The 21782-nt window shown below is 37.0% G+C and overlaps 1 protein-coding gene across 1 annotated transcript; it reads right to left on the reverse strand.

Annotated features, from left to right (window-relative positions):
* Positions 1-2828: 2828 nt before the first annotated feature.
* On the reverse strand, positions 2829-19463 carry LOC103045085 (uncharacterized). The gene is made up of 6 exons (XM_049466184.1): positions 19183-19463; positions 18299-18568; positions 16424-16681; positions 5026-5127; positions 4855-4950; positions 2829-3024 (listed from the first exon to the last, which is right to left on the reverse strand). Exons 1-6 carry the CDS (start codon positions 19268-19270, stop codon positions 2867-2869), a joined length of 972 nt encoding a protein of 323 aa, XP_049322141.1. The 5' UTR covers positions 19271-19463; the 3' UTR covers positions 2829-2866.
* Positions 19464-21782: the final 2319 nt, after the last annotated feature.

Below are 21782 nucleotides of genomic sequence, written 5' to 3' on the forward strand. Positions count from 1 at the left end.
CCTCAACTTTCAAACAACTATTACTTAAACCTCACACTGCTATCCCTCAACCTTCACCCTGCCATTATTCAATTCCTACGCTGCCATCCCTCAACCTTCAAACTACCATTACTTGACCCTCACACTGCCATCCCTCAACCTTCAAACTACCATTACTGAACCCTCACACTTCCTTTCCTTAATCCTCACACTGCCACCACTCAACCTTCAAACTACCATTACTCAACCCTCATGCTGCAATCTTTTAACATTCACACTGCCATTATACTCAGTCCTTGCGCTGCCATTCCTCAATCCTCACACTGCCACTCCTCAACCTTCATACTGTCATCCCTCAATCCTGCAACATGCTTTACTCATTCCTCACACTGCCATCCCTTACCCCTCACAATACCATTATTCGACTCTTACGCCACTACTTAATGTGAGGGACACTACCATTACTGAACTCTTAAATTGACATCCACAACCATCATACCACCATTACTTATCTGTTACACTGCATTATTCAACCCTCATACCACCATTGCTCATCTCTTACACTGATATTACTCAAATCTCAGACCACCATTACTGAACTTTTACATTGACATTTGTAATGGTGTAATGGTGGCATGAGACTTGAGTAATGCAAGTGTAAGAGTTGAGTAATGGTGACATGAGGCTTGAGTAATGTCAGTGTAAGAGTTGAGTAATGGAGGTATGAGGGTTGAGTAATGCCAGTGTAAGAGTTATGGAGTAATGGTGGTGTGCGGGATAAATGATGGCAGCATGAGAATTGAATAAGAGTAATTGGGGTGTTGAGTAATATTAAGTCATACTGGCATCTCTTATCCCTAAAATACCAACATTACTCAACTCTTCGCTGACATTACTCAAGCCTCATACCACTATTATTTAACCCCTGACGCTTATTCAATCCTCATACTGTCATCACTTCTCCCTCACTCCAACATTACTAAACGATTACACTGATATTACTCAACTCTCACACCACCATTACTCAATGCATACACTGACATTACTCAATGCATACACTGACATTACTCAATCCTCACACCACCATTACTCAAATCTTACACCGATCTTACTGAAATCCCATACCACCATTACTCAACACCACAACCACTCTTATTCTTCATGCTTTTATTACTTATCCTTCACAGCACCATTACTAAACTGTCACATCACCATCACTTGTCCCTCACACTTTGGTGTTTTGAATATGTGGTGTGTAAGGATGAGGATGAGTGTGTGCTGTGGTGAGAGAGGACAGAGCTCTGCAGGTAAAGGTGTTTATGAGGGTCTGTGTCACCTGCCCCGATTCTCGCTCACCTGTATGTAGATGATTAACCCCGCGGAGCTGTAAAGCTGTAGATTACGGGCAGGCTGATCATGTCGGGCTGTAAAGATCTGGGTTTATGGTTCTGGGCGTGGCTTCGCTGTGACACCATTTGCATGTGGGTCTTCGTTCCTGCTCTTTTGACCTGCTCATATTTATCTTCACACTATTCATTTTATTTATATCTCACCTCCCAGAACCTGAATTCACTCCTCACAGAACCTCTGTAGAACCTCTAGAAAAACCCACCGATCCTGTTATGTTCAGTTTGTCGCACTCTTAGCGGTTTCTTAGCCTGTTCTCAGGTTAACCCTTTAGAATCGTTCAGAACATGTTTAAGCAGTCAGTGTGTTTATCAGTACCGGTCCTCACAGTGCCGTCAGTCTGGGGTTTACACGGTTAACGAGGTCATACAGGCCAATTTATTAAATAAACAACATAAACAAGTAAACAACTTTCAGTCTCTTACTAAAGAGAAGATCAAAGCCAGCGAGATAAAAACTCCAAAACTTACACTGTCTTTTTATTATTATTGTGTTCTGTGTCAATTAAGTGTGTACTGCATAGTATGTTACTATTTTCTCTGTATTTTTAAATACTTAGTTTTTTCAAATTATATTTTAATTTATATATTTTTATCTGCTTACAGTCAGCAAGGTTTTTGTTTTCATTGTATTTATTTTATGTAAATGTTTCTTTATATTGTTTTATTTAGATTTGTTTTCTTTTATTGCTTTACTTTATAATTAATTATATTTTGTGTTATAATATATACTTAAATTTTTTCGTTTTCTTTCTAATTGTCTACACACTGAACTAAAGCATTTCTTACTGTAAAAAGGTCTTTATATTTTTTCTTCTGTAAAAGAGTATGTAATGTAAAAGTAATAGCACATGCAGGTGTATTTTCACTTTCAAAATTCTCTAAAATGTGCATGAAATATCTGTAAATAATTTAAAATCAACAGTACTCTTTAACCACCAGAAAAAAACATGTTACATTTATTTATGAACAGGTTTTATTGAAATAATTTACATGATCATAAAATAAATACAACCGAATACAAGTAATACGAATATGATTTTTTAAATATACATAATATATATCATCATTGTTGAGCATTTCAATTGGTTCTCTCATCAACTGCCAGACTCACATTATGAAAAAAAGTGAAAAACAGTAAAAATAGACATACAAGGTTTTATGGAGGAGCAACAATTTATAAGAGATAATAATCCTACTGCACTGAATAGTGTGTGTAATAGTTTAATCCTTTAATTGACCATTTAATAAAAACATCAGTTGATATTAAATTAAGTTAATGTGTAAATTAATTTAAAAAGCTTTTGGATTAAATAATACAAGGGTTAAACAGTTCAGACCCAGATTTGATAAAGAAACAAAAATATTTACAGTAACAGAATGCAATAAACAAAATCTCTTCCCCTTTATCTCCCTCGTACACACACACACACACACACACACACACACACACACACACACACACACACACACATAACATATTATAACACATATATATCCTGTATATTCAATCTTACAGGTTTTGATGATGATGGGGGTGGTGATGGTGGTGATGGAGATTGTGATTCTGGTGATTCTGGTGATAAAGATGGTGATAATGATGATGGAGGTGGTTTATTCTGGAGAGGCCTGAGCTGCTCTGAAGGGGAAACATTGTTGATTGATTGTTTTAATTTTATAGATAGTTATAATAAAATAGAGATAGTTGCAATGAAAACTTTATATGAAAATGAAAATAATTTTATTTGTAAGATGCAGTTAGTTGTAGTAATAATTTTAGTTGTAAAGACATTTATTGATGTAATAATAATTTTAGTTTTTTTTTAGTAGTGCTTTCATGATGGTTGTAGGAATTATAGTTTTAGTTTATAGAATTAATAGTAATTTTTGTGACAATTTTAGTGATTTTTTTATTGATAATTGTAATGTAAATTTAAGCAATAGATTCAGTAGCAGTTATTTTAAGTGTTGCCATACTGATATCAGTAAATGATAATGTAATAATTTTTGATAAAAGTTTTAATGATATTTTAAGTGATGAATTAATAGTGACATTTAATGATAGTTGTACTGATAGTTCAAGTGATAGTGAGAGTGATAGTGAGTTTTATAGTGTTTTATAGTAATAGGTATAGTGATAGTTATACTGATAGTTTAAGTAATAGCTATAGTAAGTTTCAGTGATAGTTGTAGTGGTAGTTATAGGGGTATTGTCTATGTTAGTTATAGTGGTAGTTTTTGTTGTAGTTGTAGTTTGTTATAGTGATAGTTTATTGATAGTTATAGGGATAGTTGTAGTGGGTTATAGTGATAGTAGTAGAGTGTTACCGTGATATAATAATTGTGAGTTATAGTGATGGTGATAGTTATAGTGATTGTTGTAGTGATAATGAGGGTTTGAGTGATATTTGTACTGATAGTTGTAGTTATGGTTTAAAAAATAGTTTAACGGTGAAAGTGAAAGTTATAGTAATTGTAGTGATAGTTATAGTGATAGTAGTAGTGATAGTAATTGTAGTGATAGTTATAGTAACTGTTGTAGTGATAGTGGTAGTGATACTTTGAGTAAGAGTTAGTGATAGTTATAGTAATTGTTGTAGTGATAGTTATAGTGATAGTGGTAGTAATTGTTGTAGTGATAGTTATAGTGATTGTTGTAGTAATAGTTATAGTGATATTAATTGTTGTAGTGATGGTTATAGTGATTGTTATGGTGATAGTTATAGTGATTGTTGTAGTAATTGTTGTAGTGATAGTTATAGTGATAGTGGTAGTAATTGTAGTGATAGTTATAGTGATTGTTGTAGTAATAGTTATAGTGATAGTAATTGTTGTAGTGATAGTTATAGTGATAGTTATAATAATAGTAGTAGTGATAGTTATAGTGATAGTAGTAGTAGTAGTAGTGATAGTAGTAGTAATTGTTTTAGTGATAGTTATAGTGGTAGTGATAATCTGAGTGAGAGTTAGTGATAGTTATAGTGATTGTTGTATTGATAGTTATAGTGATAGTGGTAGTAATTGTTGTAGTGATAGTTATAGTGATTGTTGTAGTGATAGTAGTAATGATAGTAATTGTTATATTGATTGTTGTAGTAATTGTTGTAGTGATAGTTATAGTGATAGTGGTAGTAATTGTTGTAGTGATAGTTATAGTGATTGTTGTAGTGATAGTAGTAATGATAGTAATTGTTATATTGATTGTTGTAGTAATTGTTGTAGTGATAGTTCGAGTAAAAGTTTGAGTGATAGTTAAAGTGATTGTTATAGTGATAGTTAAAATGATAGTTTAAGTGATATTTGTTGTGACAGTTTGAGTGAAAGTTATAATAATTCTAGTGATAGTTATAGTGATAGTAATAGTGGTAGTAATTGTTGTAGTGATAGTTATAGTGATTGTTGTAGTTATAGTGATTGTTGTAATGATAGTATTAGTAAAATAGACAGTGTAAAGGAAGAGCTGCATTACCGTAAGTGCAGGTGTCGGGAGGGGGGGCTGCCGGATGTTGAGGTTGGGGTTTGGCTTGAAGTCGTCCCGTCATGTCGAGGTAAACATCATCTGTTCCTGCAGAGAAACACCATCAGTACCGGGTTCTGTACAGATCAGCAGATCTTCAGCTCTGAGGCTGGAATCTCTTACCTGATTTACTGACTGCGCTCCTCTTTCTCCTCACGGCCAGAACCCCCACCAACAGACAGACCAGCAGGAACCCAGCGCCAGCCACCAGCGTCCACATGTACCCTGTTCCACAAACACAACTTAAACTCGGTTCAGACAGTCCGTCCTTCTGCTCCACTAGGCCCTGCTGAAGACTCCAGCTCTCTATTACAGAACTACTACTGATACTCAGTGATGGACTGGTGTTCGGTTATTTCTATATAATGATATATGAATATTTCTATATAAACTCAGTGATTCTGGGTTGGTCCTGAGCACACAGTGACACAGAGTTAATTCCTGCAGAAACCAGCCTTTCAAGAGGCTCATTAGGTGTTATGTAGCGTCATGAATTGTGTTTTTATTTATTTACTTTATTTAACACATCTTTATACATGTTTATGATTATTTAACATAACAAAAATCAGGAAATGTTTTTCTTAGTTTATTTAAAAGAAGTTTAGACCCAGATCTGTAAAGCTCTGCTTTTATCATTTAGTGTGAAAAGCACTAAATGAAAATATTGGAACTGAACCAATTCTAATTTAATTTAATTTAATTGTCTCTATAGATGATAAAACATAATTACACTTAAACCTAATGGATGGAGGTGAATTCTGAATATTATAATTTAAATTGATTACATTTCAACAATGCTTTTGTGTTATGAACTTGTTAAGTGGAGAAAATACATTTTAAAATAAGAACTTATGAAATAAGATTTTTAAATATTTTATTCCAGAAATTAAAATGTATCTGATGTGAGGAAGAGGTAGGGGTGAGGTGTGTGAGTGGTTAAATGGTGGATAAAATCACACTGACAAAGATGTTTTACCACTAGATAAAATAAATGTTTTCAGTTAGATTCATTCTAATTTTTGGATCTGATTTTTTAAACTTAAAATTGTAAGTTGTTATTTTAAAAAGTATTTTTGCAGCAACGCAAACAATACATATATTGCACAGTTAAAATTCTCACTCATCATTAAACATTTCTAATGTATAAAAATCAAGTAAATTTAGTTAAAATGTATAATATTCATATGCAAAGCTGTCAGCCTAATGAGTTCTGATGCCTTTAGTATTAATCCACAATGTAGGAGTTATTAAAATAATGTGCCTTTTAGTGTCTCATAACTTCAAAAAATATATTTTCAAATATTGTAATATTTATAAAACTTAAGCATTTGAATGACAGACATGTTAAATTGTTTATGGTTACCTTGTTCTGTTTGAAAAAATATTATTGTAAAATTATTTAAATATTAAGACAATGTAAAAAATATAATTACTGAATATGCATTAAGTGTGTGCAGTCTCTTGGATATAAAACAGTATGAAGGTTGGGATGTCATTAATACCAAAATTTGAAATCCAATATGACAGGTGGACAGATAATCATTGGACTTGTTTTTAAATAAATAAATTAAAACACATTCTATTTTTTTAAAACACATTCAAAATAGCAAAACAAACTGTATTATTTAACCTAAATTATTTTCAACTTCCAGATAATTAGCAAATAAAAAAACTATGCAAAGATTAACAAGATTAAGTGATAAGTGAAGATTAACATTGGTATAAATTTGTAATAATGTCTTTATTCAGAGTAAATCTTGAAAAAAAAAGTTAAATCCTTTTTTTAATTTAAACAACTATGTTGCAGCATGAGGTATATTGATATTGACCTATGTAGGAAAACAAAACACTGAATGAGAATACAATGAATGGATGTCCAGACTTTTGCCTGGTACTGTATGTATTGTAGCGGTGGTGATTAATGACTCCGATATGGGAGATGAACTTTGGATCTGAGTTAGACATTAATATTCCTAAACACAAATTATAACCTTTGATTTCTGTGTCACACAAACACTCAGGTAATCAGACTGAACTCCAGTAGTTACGTATTATGGTGTACACATAAACACACACATCATTTGAAATACAGCACCACTAAACCTCATGAGATAACAACTTTTAATTGATGTGCATTTTTAATCATTTTGGCTGGACAAGGTTAAAAACTAAACTTGACTCTGTAAGGATGAACTCATGTAGGGACAGTAGTATTTAAAAACATGTATTTAAAAATAAACAACAACAAATAGCTTTCTACTGTAAGTAAATAAACTAGTTAAAAAAAAACATAAAACTGGGTGAGTTCTGGCCCATATTTCTGTTTGGACTGGCAGTAAAAACTTTTGACTGGGATCCCTGTGACCTTTTTTTCAATAGGTTGAGTGTAATGTTGTCATGTGACCACTGGATTATACAGGCAGTGTCTCAATATGAGACCAAAGGTTCAACGTTTTAAAAAATTCATTATCATGGTGCAGAAAGGCAGAAATGTAATGTTCCCAGTAGTATTAAAAAGTTTGGGCACCCCTGATAATTTTCATGATTTTTCTTTATAAATCATTGGTTGTTCGGATCAGTAATTTCACTTGAATATATAATATAGCAAATGAACACAGTAATATTTGAGAAGTGAAATGAAGTTTATAGGATTTACAGAAAGTGTGCAATAATTCTTTAAACACAATTAAACATTAAATTTGGGCACCCTGCTCTTTTATTGATTTAAATACCTTTAGCACTAAATATTGGAACATAACAATTTGTTTGGTAAGGACATTGACCCTTGACCTAAAAAAAGAACACAGCATTCCAAGACAAACACTTGTCACGTGTGGATTTCAGTCAATATCGGCAGATTTTTTAGAACAATATTTAAGAATCAGTAAAAAAGTTTAAGTTGTGCCGGGGCTGGACACTTCAACAAGACAACGACCCAAAACACCCTAAACACTGCTCAAAATCTACTACAGTATTCATACAGAGGAACAAGTACAACATTCTGAAATGATCACATCAGTCCTCAGACCTGAATATTATTGTGAAATAAATCTGTGGTGTAATGTTCATTAAGCGGGCTGTTTATGCTCAGAAACCATCAAACCTGACTGAACTGGAGATGTTTTGTAAAGAAAAATAATCCAAAATACATTTAACCAGAAGCCAGACTCTAATTGGAAGCTAGAGGCTGTTATTTCTGCAAAAGGAGGATCTACTAAATATTGATGTGATTTTTCTGTTGAGGCCCAAATTTATGCACCTGTCGAATTTAGTTTAAATAATTATTGCACACTTTCTGTAAATCCTATAAAATTCATTTTACTTCACAAATATCACTGTGTTCATCTGCTATATGATATATTTAATGGAAATTGCTGATCTAAACAACTAATGATTTATAAAGGAAATCATGAAAATGATCAGGGGTGCCCAAAGTTTTTCATACCACTGTACAGGTTTTTACAGTTTTAATAGTGTTTTGTTTGAAGAGAGTTGTATTAGTTTCATAAAGTGTTCATGTAATGTCCTTTTTGAAAACAACAAAATGGGTATTTTTAACTATGTATTTAAATCATGCTTATATAATGCATATAAAAATATAATAATAAAAAATATTATATGTGCATGTGTGTATTTATCTGTCATTTTCCAAATATAAGTCAAGTCAAGAGGCTTTTACTGTCATTACATCTGAGTACAGATACACAGTGTAGTGAAATTACGTTCCTCTGAAACCATGGTGCAACATGGGAGGAATGTAATTTCACTGTGTACCTGCACTCAGATGTAATGACAATAAAGGCCTCTTGAGTATTGTCATTAATATTTATCTCAACATAATTTCCTCTTATATAAATCTATATATTTTTAATTTACACTTTATATTTAATGCTTTAAGATCTTTTCTCTTAAGCTCTATTCTCTAAAGAAACCTCCCTGCTTTGAACACAAGCACTGTAAGCACTGTGCTGTAGTTCAGGGCAGTGGCCTGTAGGCGGGGCTGTCAGGCTGCTCTCACTGACCACCTGTTTCAGGTTGTTTGTTATGAGGGAAGAAGGAGAAGAATAATTGGAGGGATATTTAAATGTAGCATTTTTAGCATGTTTGAGCTTTTCTGTTTGTCTGTTTCTGAAGCACTGAAATCTTCCTCCTAACCCTAGCTTTATGCATTATATTTTTAGAGGATGAGGGATCTTTTTACTATCTTTTTAAACTGCTCAAGTGCATTAAATAAAAGCAGCTAATAAACTAGTTTGTTGTGCAGGTCTTCAAAATATTATTGCGGCTGATTTGTATATACTTTAATGGTTTAGCAGTATATTTGGATGTAACGCAATATAAAATGCATTCAGAACACATCCTGATAAGGCACAACAGAAAACATACAGTGGCGTAATTCGTATTACATTCACAGTGTTGGTGGTTTTACTTTGTCATGTTATTAATCTTTTAATATATACAAAATTCCCCCACATCTCAAACCCCCACTTTGAGCAAGTTCATATGAAACCCCCACTCTGAACAAGCTCATCTGATATCCAGATGAACTTGCTCAAAGTGAGGGTTTGAGGTGAAATCGTTCAGAGTGGGGGTTTGAGATTAACTTGCTCAAACCCCCACTCTGAATAAATTTGTCTCAAATCCCCACTTTGAGCAAGTTCATCTGAAACCTCCACTCTGAACGAGTTCACCTTAAACCCCCACTCTGAACAAGTTCATCTGAAACCTCCACTCTGAACGAGCTCATCTCCAGCCCCCACTCTGAACGAGCTCATCTCAAACCCCCACTGAGTTCATATAACACACTTAATTATGGAAAACATTTTGAAAAGTGGCTGCAGTTCTCCTCTCAGTTTTCAGAGATGGGACAGATCTTATGAAGCCACTAACATTCTCACGTGCAAAACCGGGTTCAGATCAGATTCTGTTCCTCTATATTGTCTGTCTCAGGCTGACTCAGCAGTGCTTATATATCGCCATCTACTGGTCAGAACTCCCACACATGCTGAACTGCATCACTGCAGGCCCAGTTAATATCTGACCCCAGTTAATATCTTTCCATCTTAATTTCATCTTAAACCCCCACTCTGAACGAGTTCACCTCAAACCCCCACTCTGAACGAGTTCACCTCAAACCCCCACTCTGAACGAGTTAACCTCAAACCCTTACTCAGAACGATTTCATCTTAAACCCCCACTCTGAACGAGTTCACCTCAAACCCCCACTCTGAACGAGTTCACCTCAAACCCCCACTCTGAACGAGTTAACCTCAAACCCTTACTCAGAACGATTTCATCTTAAACCCCCACTCTGAACGAGTTCACCTCAAACCCCCACTCTGAACGAGTTCACCTCAAACCCCCACTCTGAACGAGTTAACCTCAAACCCTTACTCAGAACGATTTCATCTTAAACCCCCACTCTGAACGAGTTCACCTCAAACCCCCACTCTGAACGAGTTCACCTCAAACCCCCACTCTGAACGAGTTAACCTCAAACCCTTACTCAGAACGATTTCATCTTAAACCCCCACTCTGAACGAGTTCACCTCAAACCCCCACTCTGACCGAGTTCACCTCAAACCCCCACTCTGAACGAGTTAACCTCAAACCCTTACTCAGAACAAGTTCATCTGAAACCCTCACTTTGAACAATTTCATCTCAAACCCCCACTCTGAATGAGTTCACCTCAAACCCCCACTCTGAACGAGTTCACCTCAAACCCCGACTCTGAACGATTTCATCTTAAACCCCCACTCTGAACGAGTTCACCTCAAACCCCCACTCTGAACGAGTTCACCTCAAACCTTCACTCTGAACGAGTTCACCTCAAACCTTCACTCTAAACGAGTTCACCTCAAACCCTCACTCTGAACGAGTTCACCTTAAACCCCCACTCTGAACGAGTTCACCTCAAACCCCCACTCTGAACGAGTTCACCTCAAACCTTCACTCTGAACGAGTTCACCTCAAACCCTCACTCTGAACGAGTTCATCTTAAACCACCACTCTGAACGAGTTAACCTCAAACCTCCACTCTGAACGAGTTAACCTCAAACCCTTACTCAGAACGATTTCATCTTAAACCCCCACTCTGAACGAGTTCACCTCAAACCCCCACTCTGAACGAGTTCACCTCAAACCTTCACTCTGAACGAGTTCACCTCAAACCTTCACTCTAAACGAGTTCACCTCAAACCCTCACTCTGAACGAGTTCACCTTAAACCCCCACTCTGAATGAGTTCACCTCAAACCCCCACTCTGAACGAGTTCACCTCAAACCCCCACTCTGAACGAGTTCACCTCAAACCTTCACTCTGAACGAGTTCACCTCAAACCCTCACTCTGAACGAGTTCATCTTAAACCACCACTCTGAACGAGTTAACCTCAAACCTCCACTCTGAACGAGTTAACCTCAAACCCTTACTCAGAACGATTTCATCTTAAACCCCCACTCTGAACGAGTTCATCTGAAACCCCCACTCTGAATGAGTTCACCTCATACCCCCACTCTGAACGAGTTCACCTCAAACCCTATGGAGTCAAATTGGGGTCTTTAATGCTGACGAGAAAATAAAACTGTCACAAAAAAAAATCTCCACGAATTGCAAAAAAAATCTAATTTTGCAAACAAAGAAGAGAACATAAGTTACCTTTTTTCAATTGTAATATTTTTTTTAGAATTAATCTTTTGCAAAAACACTTTTTCTTTGCGTTTTGCACTTTGCGTTCCTTTTTTCTCTTTGCAATACTTTCCCTCCTTTGCGTTCCTCTGTTTTGTTTGCGAGTCTATTTTGACCCCTTTTTGACGTGGGGGCGTGGGGAGAGGAGAGGGGCGTGGCTATTGAGGAACGCATCATCAGCTGGAGCCTCTGCTCAGCCTAGACGCTAACCAGGCTGAACAACAGCTATTTAACAGTTATAATTCATAAGTTAATTCTAGTCATTTATTTTACATATACCCAACTACTGAATTATATAATATTGTTGTTTTCAGTTAAATTAAGCAAAACGCTGAATTTTAGCTTCTTTTTTATCCAGCGTTCTTGCTGCAGTTACACGCGGCCGCCTGTAGATGGTGGATTTTAACAGTGAAAAACGCCATTAAAACACAACGCTGCAAAAACGATCTAAATAAAAAGGAAAAACACAGAACGTTTAATTTGTACCACGGCCGGGAAACTTATTTTCTTGATGGAACCATATACTCTGTAAACACTCAGAATAAAACACAGAAAGACCTCCAAGTTTATTTAAACTTCAATGTAATATAGATAAAATAAAATAATAAAACAGAACATAACAAAAAAGAATATTAATGTTCAATTTCCAGTGTGATTATACAAAATATCAAAAGTAATATTTGCTCTTTAGTGTGAGGTACTGTATCTTACATCTGACATTTAAATGTTTTCCTGTTTTCTATTATTATTTTAATAATTAATATATTTTTGCTTTTGGGATAACTTCATATGGGCACACTGCACATGTGTGTCTAACCTTATCTCACAGTCTCCTCTTTTTTATTTTTCTGTCATGTGTTTGTGTGTATCTGTATAAAAGTTCCTGGAACAGACTAATTTCCACAGGGAGATTAATACATTATTTTTTATGCTATGTTCGGTTTTATTATCTTATTTTATCTATATTATTTTGAAGTCCAAATTAAATGTTCTGTGTTTTCCTTTTTATTTAGATCGTTTTTGCAGCGTTGTGTTTTAATGGCGTTTTTCACTGTTAAAATCCACCATCTACAGGCGGCCGCGTGTAACTGCAGCAAGAACGCTAGATAAAAAAGAAGCTAAAATTCAGCGTTTTGCTTAATTTAACTGAAAACAACAATATTATATAATTCAGTAGTTGGGTATATGTAAAATAAATGACTAGAATTAACTTATGAATTATAACTGTTAAATAGCTGTTGTTCAGCCTGGTTAGGGTTTAGGCTGAGCAGAGGCTCCAGCTGATGACGTTCCTCCATAGCCACGCCCCTCTCCTCTCCCCACGCCCCCACGTCAAAAAGGGGTCAAAATAGACTCGCAAACAAAACGGAGGAACGCAAAGGAGGGAAAGTATTGCAAAGAGAAAAAAGGAACGCAAAGTGCAAAACGCAAAGAAAAAGTGTTTTTGCAAAAGATTAATTCTAAAAAAAATATTACAATTGAAAAAAGGTAACTTATGTTCTCTTCTTTGTTTGCAAAATTAGATTTTTTTTGCAATTCGGGGACATTTTTTTCATTTTATTTTCTCGTCAGCATTAAAGACCCCAATTTGACTCTATAAACACACTTAATTATGGAGAGAATTTTGAAAAGTGGCTGGAGTTCTCCTCTCAGTGGGACAGATCTTATGAAGCCACTAACATTCTCACGTGCAGAACCGGGTTCAGATCAGATTCTGTTCCTCTATATTGTCTGTCTCAGGCTGACTCAGCATTGTTTATATATCGCCATCTACTGGTCAGATCTCCCACACATGCTGAACTGCATCACTGCAGGCTTAAACTGACCCCAGTTAATATCTTTCCAGTATCCCCACTCTGAACAAGTTCATCTCAAACCCTTACTCTGAATGAGTTCATCTGAAACCCCCACTTTGAACAAGCTCATCTAAAACCCCCACTCTGAACTAGTTAATCTCAAACCATCACTCTGAACGATTTCACCTTAAACCCACACTCTGAACAAGGTAATCTCAAACCCCCACTCTGAACAAGGTAAACTCAAGCCCCCACTCTGAACGATTTCACCTTAAACCCCCACTCTGAACGATTTCACCTTAAACCCCCACTCTGAACGATTTCATCTGAAACCCCCACTCTGAACAAGGTAATCTCAAACCCCCACTCTGAATGATTTCACCTTAAACCCCCACTCTGAACGATTTCACCTTAAATCCCCACTCTGAACAAGGTAATCTCAAACCCCCACTCTGAACAAGGTAAACTCAAGCCCCCACTCTGAATGATTTCATCTGAAACCCCCACTCTGAATGAGTTAATCTCAAACACCCACTCTGAACGATTTCACCTTAAACCCCCACTCTGAATGAGTTCATCTTAAACCCCCACTCTGAACTAGTTCATCTCAAACCCCCACTCTGAACTAGTTCATCTCAAACCCCCACTCTGAACGATTCCACCTCTAACCCCAACTGAGTTCATCTAACACACTTAATTATGGAGAGAATTTTGAAAAGTGGCTGCAGTTCTCCTCTCAGTGGGACAGATCTTATGAAGCCATTAACATTCTCACGTGCAAAACCGGGTTCAGATCAGATTCTGTTCCTCTATACTGTCTGTCTCAGGCTGACTCAGCAGTGCTCATATATCGCCATCTACTGGTCAGAACTCCCACACATGCTGAACTGCATCACTGCAGGCTCAAACTGACCCCAGTTAATATCTTTCCAGTATTTATTCCTGGAACAAATCACCTTATCAATAAATGAAATTAAGCAACATATGCTCGAGTAACTTTGATTTTGTTATTTTCTTTAAAACATTTTTTTATTTCTGAGGTAATAGATCTGTTCAATATATAATTGTATTCATGGTGTGAATAATACAATGATCATGTGGGGCAGGTGGTTGGTTCTAACAATACAGTATACAGCAAATTCAACAGCTACTTAAAACCACAAAAACACACAATGCTATTGGTTGCTGCCATAGACACTATGGGTGGGCAATATTATATTGTATACAATATATTGTGACACAGAAATATCATGATATTAAAAATCCATATCGTGATAATAGGGCTGTTCTGTCTTAAAAGTAGTCTATTATTTACTGTGAAGCTGTAAGTGTATTTATTGTATAATTGTTTTAGTTTGCAGTTTATATGCATGCACTAAATATTCTGCAATATTATTTGCTGCATTATATTATTTTATGCTATATTATTTATTTTGCCACATTATGTTTATACTGTTATACTATTATACTATATTCCTGAAATGAATGAATTATTTTAGTTTTTCTATATCGCCAAGTATATCGTTAGCGCAAAAATACCCTGAAATATCGTGATATTATTTTAGAGCCATATCGCCCACCCCTAATACACACGCTACTCCCTGTATATCTACCTTTATATCTGTTACATTAAAACATACACCATCCAAAATCTAAATTTGTGTGTAGATTTCCTGGCCTGAACACTAAATTAATATTTTACAAAAAACAAAAACAGAATTTCATCAACTTCAATAGATCAGTGTATTGATTCACTGCATGACTATTTGACAGGGTGTCTGCAGAAGAATAAGGCCTTACTCTCTCTCCCTCCCCTGAGCATCTTAAAAATATTACACACACAGTTTTGCTTTTTTCCCACACATTAATTTTGCAGAGGTCAACTTAGCTTTGTTTAAAAACACAATCACAAACTTACTGTAAAGTCGGTAAACTTGATATTGTTATTTTAAAAGAGGTCATAAAAGTCTTAAAAGCTCTTAAATCTAATTTCCCCATACCTGCAGATGGTCTGATTTGAGTTCACTGTAGAACTTCTCATATGATATATGAGCAGCTCATTCCTCACTACTAAAGCCACCGGTATCTGAAGCTTTTAGTTTCATGTTCACATAACCATTTTCCATTTGATGGTGCACTCGTTACATTGAGCCTGTAGTAGATGTTAAGTGCTTATAAATAAAACTACATGTGGATTCTTACATGAATGTTCTGTTCCACTTTAAAAGCTGAAGACGTTGAGTTAAAAGCCCCCAAAAACGCATCGCCACAGCAGCATTTAAGGTTGAATGGTAAATTCTAACAATGTAAAATCTTCATGTGAGTGATTTACTAAAGATTTACCCCAAAAATAGACTGGAGCATACAAGCTTTAATTTGTCATGGTAGTAGACAGTGCTGAACTCTGGTAATGTACTGTGGTGAAAATGTAAATGGTTTATTAATAAAATGCATGAACTGCACTTTTACTGTTGGAAAATTGCACTTACTGGATAAACTAAGTATTGTGGGTAATACTCGGCTTTGCTTCTTACACATTTGCTCATACTCTGGTTGTAAATTTCACTTAATTTCTATAGAACATATAGGAATGAGACCACAGTGTCGATGATTATACAGGGTGAAACAAGTCAAAAGTGCAGGACACCCTTTTATTTCATTTCAGAAACAGAACATGGCAGCTTTTAAGATGACAGGACATGGCTTAAAAGATAGGCCCCCTCACCCATTACTTGCTGGGGGTATTAAAACATTATACGCAATTAGTTTTACCTGTTTATTTCCCTCTCTTTATTGTTTAGTACCAAACACATGGTTTCTGATACTGTAGATTTAAAACTGGTATGTAACTAATCTCTGTTCTGGTTAGTTTAAGGTTATTATACTGACATAAGGGTGTGAAAATTTACAGCAAGATTCTTGTAAACGCTGGGAGATTATAATCGTAGATAATCAGATACATTCCCATGAGCCCCTTTCAGATTAATATCTAAAAGCTGAGTTAGTCATACTGTGATGAGTGGTAAATGTATCTGGTACCTCTGCATTGAACTTCTGCTCTTATGTCATTCAAAGCGTTCCATGCCTCACAGACAAGCCTGTCAGGGACACCGTCCTCAAACAGGATGCGAACTGTGTGATTATCTGCTTCTGCCTGCGGTGCCTCGCTCTTCTCAGACCCGTTAAAAGTCCACTTCCACAGGAAGTGCACATCATCTCCGCTGTCGACAGTGCAGGTTACAGTGGTGTTCTTTCCCTCAGGGCAAGTAGGCAGAACCTTGATATTAGATACTGGTTCTGCAGGACAAAGAAAAATACAGAATTTTGTTGTTTACTGTATTCTGTACACTGTATAGTTTAACACTGTCAGACTAAATAGCTAATATACTTGACTGCAGGAGGTTTCTGTCAGGAAGTTCAGGAAACTAAGGAAGATTAGGGGGTTCTGAGGGTTAAAGACACTGCAGAGGTTCAGAGAGTTGAGAAGTTTCCTGAGCTTGAGGAGGTAAAAGGGGACATTGCGAAAGTTTAAAGGGTTGAGGATGCTCAGATGTTTAAGGAGGATCAAGGGTTAGGGGGGGTTCAAGGGGTTCAGGAGGTTAAGGAGGTTCAGGGGATTAAGAAGACTGGGGATTGAGGAGGTTTATGAGATGGGGAAGTTCAGGGGTTTGAGGTGGTTCAGGAGTCTTTGGATAGAGGAGGTTCCAGAGCTTGAGGAGGTAAAAGGGACATTGAGAGGGTTTTAGGGTTTGAGGATGCTCAGATGTTTAAGGAGGATCAAGGGTTAGGGGGGGATAGGGTTCAGGAGGTTCAGGGGATTAAGAAGACTGGGATTGAGGAGGTTTATGAGATGGGGAAGTTCAGGGGTTTGAGGTGGTTCAGGAGTCTTTGGATAGAGGAGGTTCCAGAGCTTGAGGAGGTAAAAGGGACATTGAGAGGGTTTTGGGGTTTGAGGATGCTCAGATGTTTAAGGAGGATCAAGGGTTAGGGGGGGGTTCATAGGGTTCAGGAGGTTCAGGGGATTAAGAAGACTGGGGTTGAGGATGTTTATGGGATGGGGAAGTTCAGGGGTTTGAGGTGGTTCAGGAGAGTCATTGGATAGAGGAGGTTCCAGAGCTTGAGGAGGTAAAGAGGAATGAGAATATTGAGAAGGTTAAAGGAGTTGGGAGTTGGTTGAGGAGGCTCAGGGTTTTAGGAGGTTCAGGGGTTGGGGGTTCAGGAGGATAAGATGGTTGAGGAAGTTCAGGGGGTTGAGGAGGTTCAGGGCTTGGGGGTTCAGGGGGATGAGATGGTTGAGAAAGCTCAGGGAGTTGAGAAGGTTCAGGGGGATGAGATGGTTGAGGAAGTTCAGGGGGTTGAGGAGGTTCAGGGGTTGGGGGGTTCAGGGGGATGAGATGGTTGAGGAAGCTCAGTGGGTTGAGGAGGTTCAGAAGGATAAGATGGTGGAGGAAGTTCAGGGAGTTGAGGAGGTTCAGTGAGGAGAATGAGAGGTCAGTAAGTGAGTATTCAGAGGGATTCTAATTTGAAAATGTAGAAAATCTGTAAAAAAAAACAAAAAAAACAGGACCATTCTTGCGGTGAGTTATGTTGATGTACTGTACTGTAATTTACATTAATGTAATGTAAATGTAATGTATTTTACAGTAATGTGATGTATTATCATTAACTGTAATGAGCTGTACTGTAAAATTAAGTAATTTTAAGTATAGTGATATGAGTATATGAGTATAGTACGGTATTGCATAAGTACAGTGCCTAAAATATTAGGATGTGATGCTTTCTTTGTTGCTTAAATGTTGTTCAGGTTCAGCAAGAGTGAAAATAACATTGGTACAGAGAATGTGAAGCTGCTCATCTCTTAATAAACACACTGAAGGAGTGAAAAAGAGTGTGAAGAATCAGGTGGATACATACCTAGAAAGATGATCTTAAAATCTTTCTTTAATAAACAGCTTCCACTACTGTTAAAAATCTCCAAAAAGTATAATCCAGAGTGATTCTTGTTCCCCTCACGGATCTGCAGGTTTCCATTTTCAATAATGTAATCCTGGGCAGTATTTTTCAGTGGAATGAGAACATTGTCTGTCTTTAATTTCCAGCGCACATCATCTGACTCTGCCACAGGTATGTTTGCGTTCAGGTGAACTGTGGCTCCAACCTGGTGCACCAGTGTCTCTGCAGCACCTGGAACAGTAGAGTTTATTAAAGCAGGCCATTAACTACAGTTGCCAGCCATCCCGTAAAATATGGAATCGTCCTTTGCGTACCCTATTGAACCAGTATTTCCATAAGTGTCCAATACACGTTTGTTACACTCATTATCACTAAATAATGGCAGAATGGCAAAAGCTAAAGTGTAAAATAATAAACAAGTGTTTAGCATGCGTCAGGAGAGCAACACTGCACACAGCTAAGAACACCAATCATCTCCTGAGACGGGATGATATGGTATGGATCATTATTTTAAGACTGATTTATTGTCTGGATGTGTTTTTGCCAGAAGTGCAGGGGCCGAGCTTTTTTTTAGTAGATTATTATATGACCTCATTTTTTTTAATCATATGTCCCCCGGGGTTTAAAGAGAGTCCCTATATTTATGCAATTAAAAAGTTACATTAAATGATCAATTTATTTAGTTTATATTTAAAAAGTTAATTGTTGCTCAGCACACCCAAAAGTCATCCCTTACATTTATTTCTGAAAGGTGGCAACCCTATAACTAACACAACACACTGAAACCTCTATATGATAAATGAAGCTGCTGACAGTCAGCAGCATAGCAGGTTCCTCAGTCCTACCTGGATCAGAACCGAGCTGGAGGAGCAGCATCCACACTGAGGCCCATCCACAGGCCCGTAAACCGGTTCCTACAGCATCAGAAGTCATTTTGTCTTTGAGCTCGGCTGGGTGAGTTTCAGCACCACAATGTGACCGACCACACTAACCACATTTCTCTGCAGCACGCGGTTCCTCTGCAGCACATCTACAACCGTCCAAACACTTCTGATAATTAGAAACCACCCTGAAACAGAAACCATCCAGAGGACCTATCAGCTCTGAGACCGGCGCCGTTTCTCACACGCACCCTCCCACCCGGACACTGTTAACTCACATACCTACACACACACACACACACACATACCAGTTTCTCACAGATTCAGCACCTCACTGGTTTACTTACTGATTGGTTCATTTGTTAACTGGCTCATACCCACCAGTCTCTGGTTTTAAAGATTTTGGTCTGACCCAGAACACAAGTTTAATGTGCCCCAAATGCAGAGAAAAATTGTAATTAAGTAAAAGTACCTTTACTTTGCTAAAATTCTACTCAAGTAAAAGTAAAAGTACCAATCTAAAAATCTACTTGAGTAAAAGTACTCAATTTAAAATGTTACATAGTACATAGTTACATAGTAACTTTTAATTATTTGATGTAAAAAAGTAAAAACAAATCATAAATTAAATTGTTTTTAATGAACTATTATTCCACATAATAATTTGGACCTTTCAAGCAGTATTTGTTCAGACCACCCCATAACACAAGTGGCATAGGTATCTATGATCCTTTTTTTTCTTTACTATTAAAAAGTCACGGTCATATATGTGACTATAAACTGTAATTTTATAGTTTCACAGTTTATTATTATTTTTTAACTTGCCATTGCTCTGCTTTAACTGCTATTTACATGTTTTTTAACATTTAAGCAGTTTAATGATAAAAGTACTTACACCACATGCTTTCACAGGTTTGATTGCCTCGATATTCCACGTGCGAGCATCCGTGCCAATTATTTTTTTAATTCAGACAGCTGTTTTTTTTTTCAGCATTTTTTTAACTCAGTAATTTTTTTTAACAAGTAAATTACTTGTGTCAAAATTTACTTGAGTAAAAGTTAAATTACCTATTTTAAAAACTACTTTACAAATGACATATTACTCATAAAATCTACTCAATTACAGTAACTTGAGTAAATGTAATTCATTACTTTCCACCCCTGCCCAAATGTGCCTGTGAGAAGTGTCCCACGACACATGTAAAACAACCAAAACAAATGTGCCTGAAATGGTTGCTGATGTGGTGTGAAATGGACAGAAAAATGCAGACAGTTTTTAAACTTAGCTTGCTAATGCTAAGGTAGCCCTTTTCAGCTTATATCTTACTAGTGTAAAAAAGATCATTAGAAGGTGAATAAAGTTTCACTCAGCTGTCTTTGTGATCTACATGGAGAAAAAAAATCTCTGGCATAAAAAGAGTCTTACTTTATGGCAAATACTAGAGACACACACCCAGCAGAGACCAAGAGGGAGGCTAGTTCCAAGCAGCTCTAAAATCATAAGGGTGATAGCTGTAGACATGTAAGCTAGGTGTATCATGAAGGAGCAGCGAGAAAACAGTGAAAGCCCACATTGGAGCGGCAAGGAACAGGAAAAGAGCTCTCAAAAGAGAGAGGAGTCTCACACAGGTGACCCTCAGGCCAGCTTTCTCCAAATAGCCAGAGCTAAAAGGCTCACTGTAATTAATGCTGGGTGATTTCTCTCTTTCTGTGCATGTTTTTGCTTTTTCTATGGTTGTCATTGATTTAAAGGTGTTCAACTGATTATATGGATGTGGTTTGCTGGTGGATAGCTTGGGTGTACTCACACTAGGCCCGGTTGGGTTGAATCGTGCCGGAGCACGGTTCGGCCCCCTCCCCACTCCCCCGCAGGCCTGCACTCACACTGTGCTAAACGATCCGTGCCCGAGCACGCTTTCGTCATCAACAGGTGACTTTTGTTTTGAAGAACAGTATGCGCGCGCAAAACAATGGAGTTCAGGATTGTACTGTTGTTTTTGTTTATCTGGAGTCGTTTTGGGCGTGCAAATACGCAACTGAACCAGAGATTCATTGATTGTGCAACACAGCGATTTACTGCTAATCGTGCTGCACGTGTAAGAAGGCACGTGTAAGAAGGTCCAGGGAGAAATTTGCAGCTTTACTCGCGGACTACAATTCACGTTCATCAGTAAGGTAAGAGACGTACTTGCTATATACATAAATAGTGACCAAAGGAGCGAAACATAAAACTCAAGTAATAATAAAATGTGTTTGTTGTTTAGGACTTGTAGATAGTAGTCCTAATTTATTATGGGTAACACTAACCATTATGGTGCTCTTTAGAACCCTTTTCAAAAATATTATATGCAGAATTGTGTATAAAACGTCCTCCGTTTACAGTAGCGTCGCATCACTGACGTCATCTTGATCCGCTTGGAGAGGTGGGCCCGAGCACGGTTCACTTGGACCCAGGTGAACCGTGCTCGGGCCCACCTCTCCAAGCGGGCCCGGGCACGGTTCAGCGTACCGTGCCTGGGCACGGTTCGGAGTGATCACACTAGCCAAACGAACCGTGCTTTGTT

The sequence above is a fragment of the Astyanax mexicanus genome, chromosome 17 (assembly GCF_023375975.1).
Source record: "Astyanax mexicanus isolate ESR-SI-001 chromosome 17, AstMex3_surface, whole genome shotgun sequence".
Classification (NCBI taxonomy): Eukaryota; Metazoa; Chordata; class Actinopteri; order Characiformes; family Acestrorhamphidae; genus Astyanax; species Astyanax mexicanus.

What these genes read in the sequence shown, in the direction of transcription:
- LOC103045085 (XM_049466184.1), bottom strand. Translation starts at nt 19,270, where the DNA reads ATGACTTCTGATGCTGTAGGAACCGGTTTACGGGCCTGTGGATGGGCC. An exon ending in AGCAGAAGTTCAATGCAGAG is followed by an intron (nt 5,128 to 16,423) that starts GTACCAGATACA and finishes TTTGTGGAACAG; the next exon opens with GGTACATGTGGACGCTGGTG. An exon ending in GAGCGCAGTCAGTAAATCAG is followed by an intron (nt 4,951 to 5,025) that starts GTAAGAGATTCC and finishes GTTTCTCTGCAG; the next exon opens with GAACAGATGATGTTTACCTC.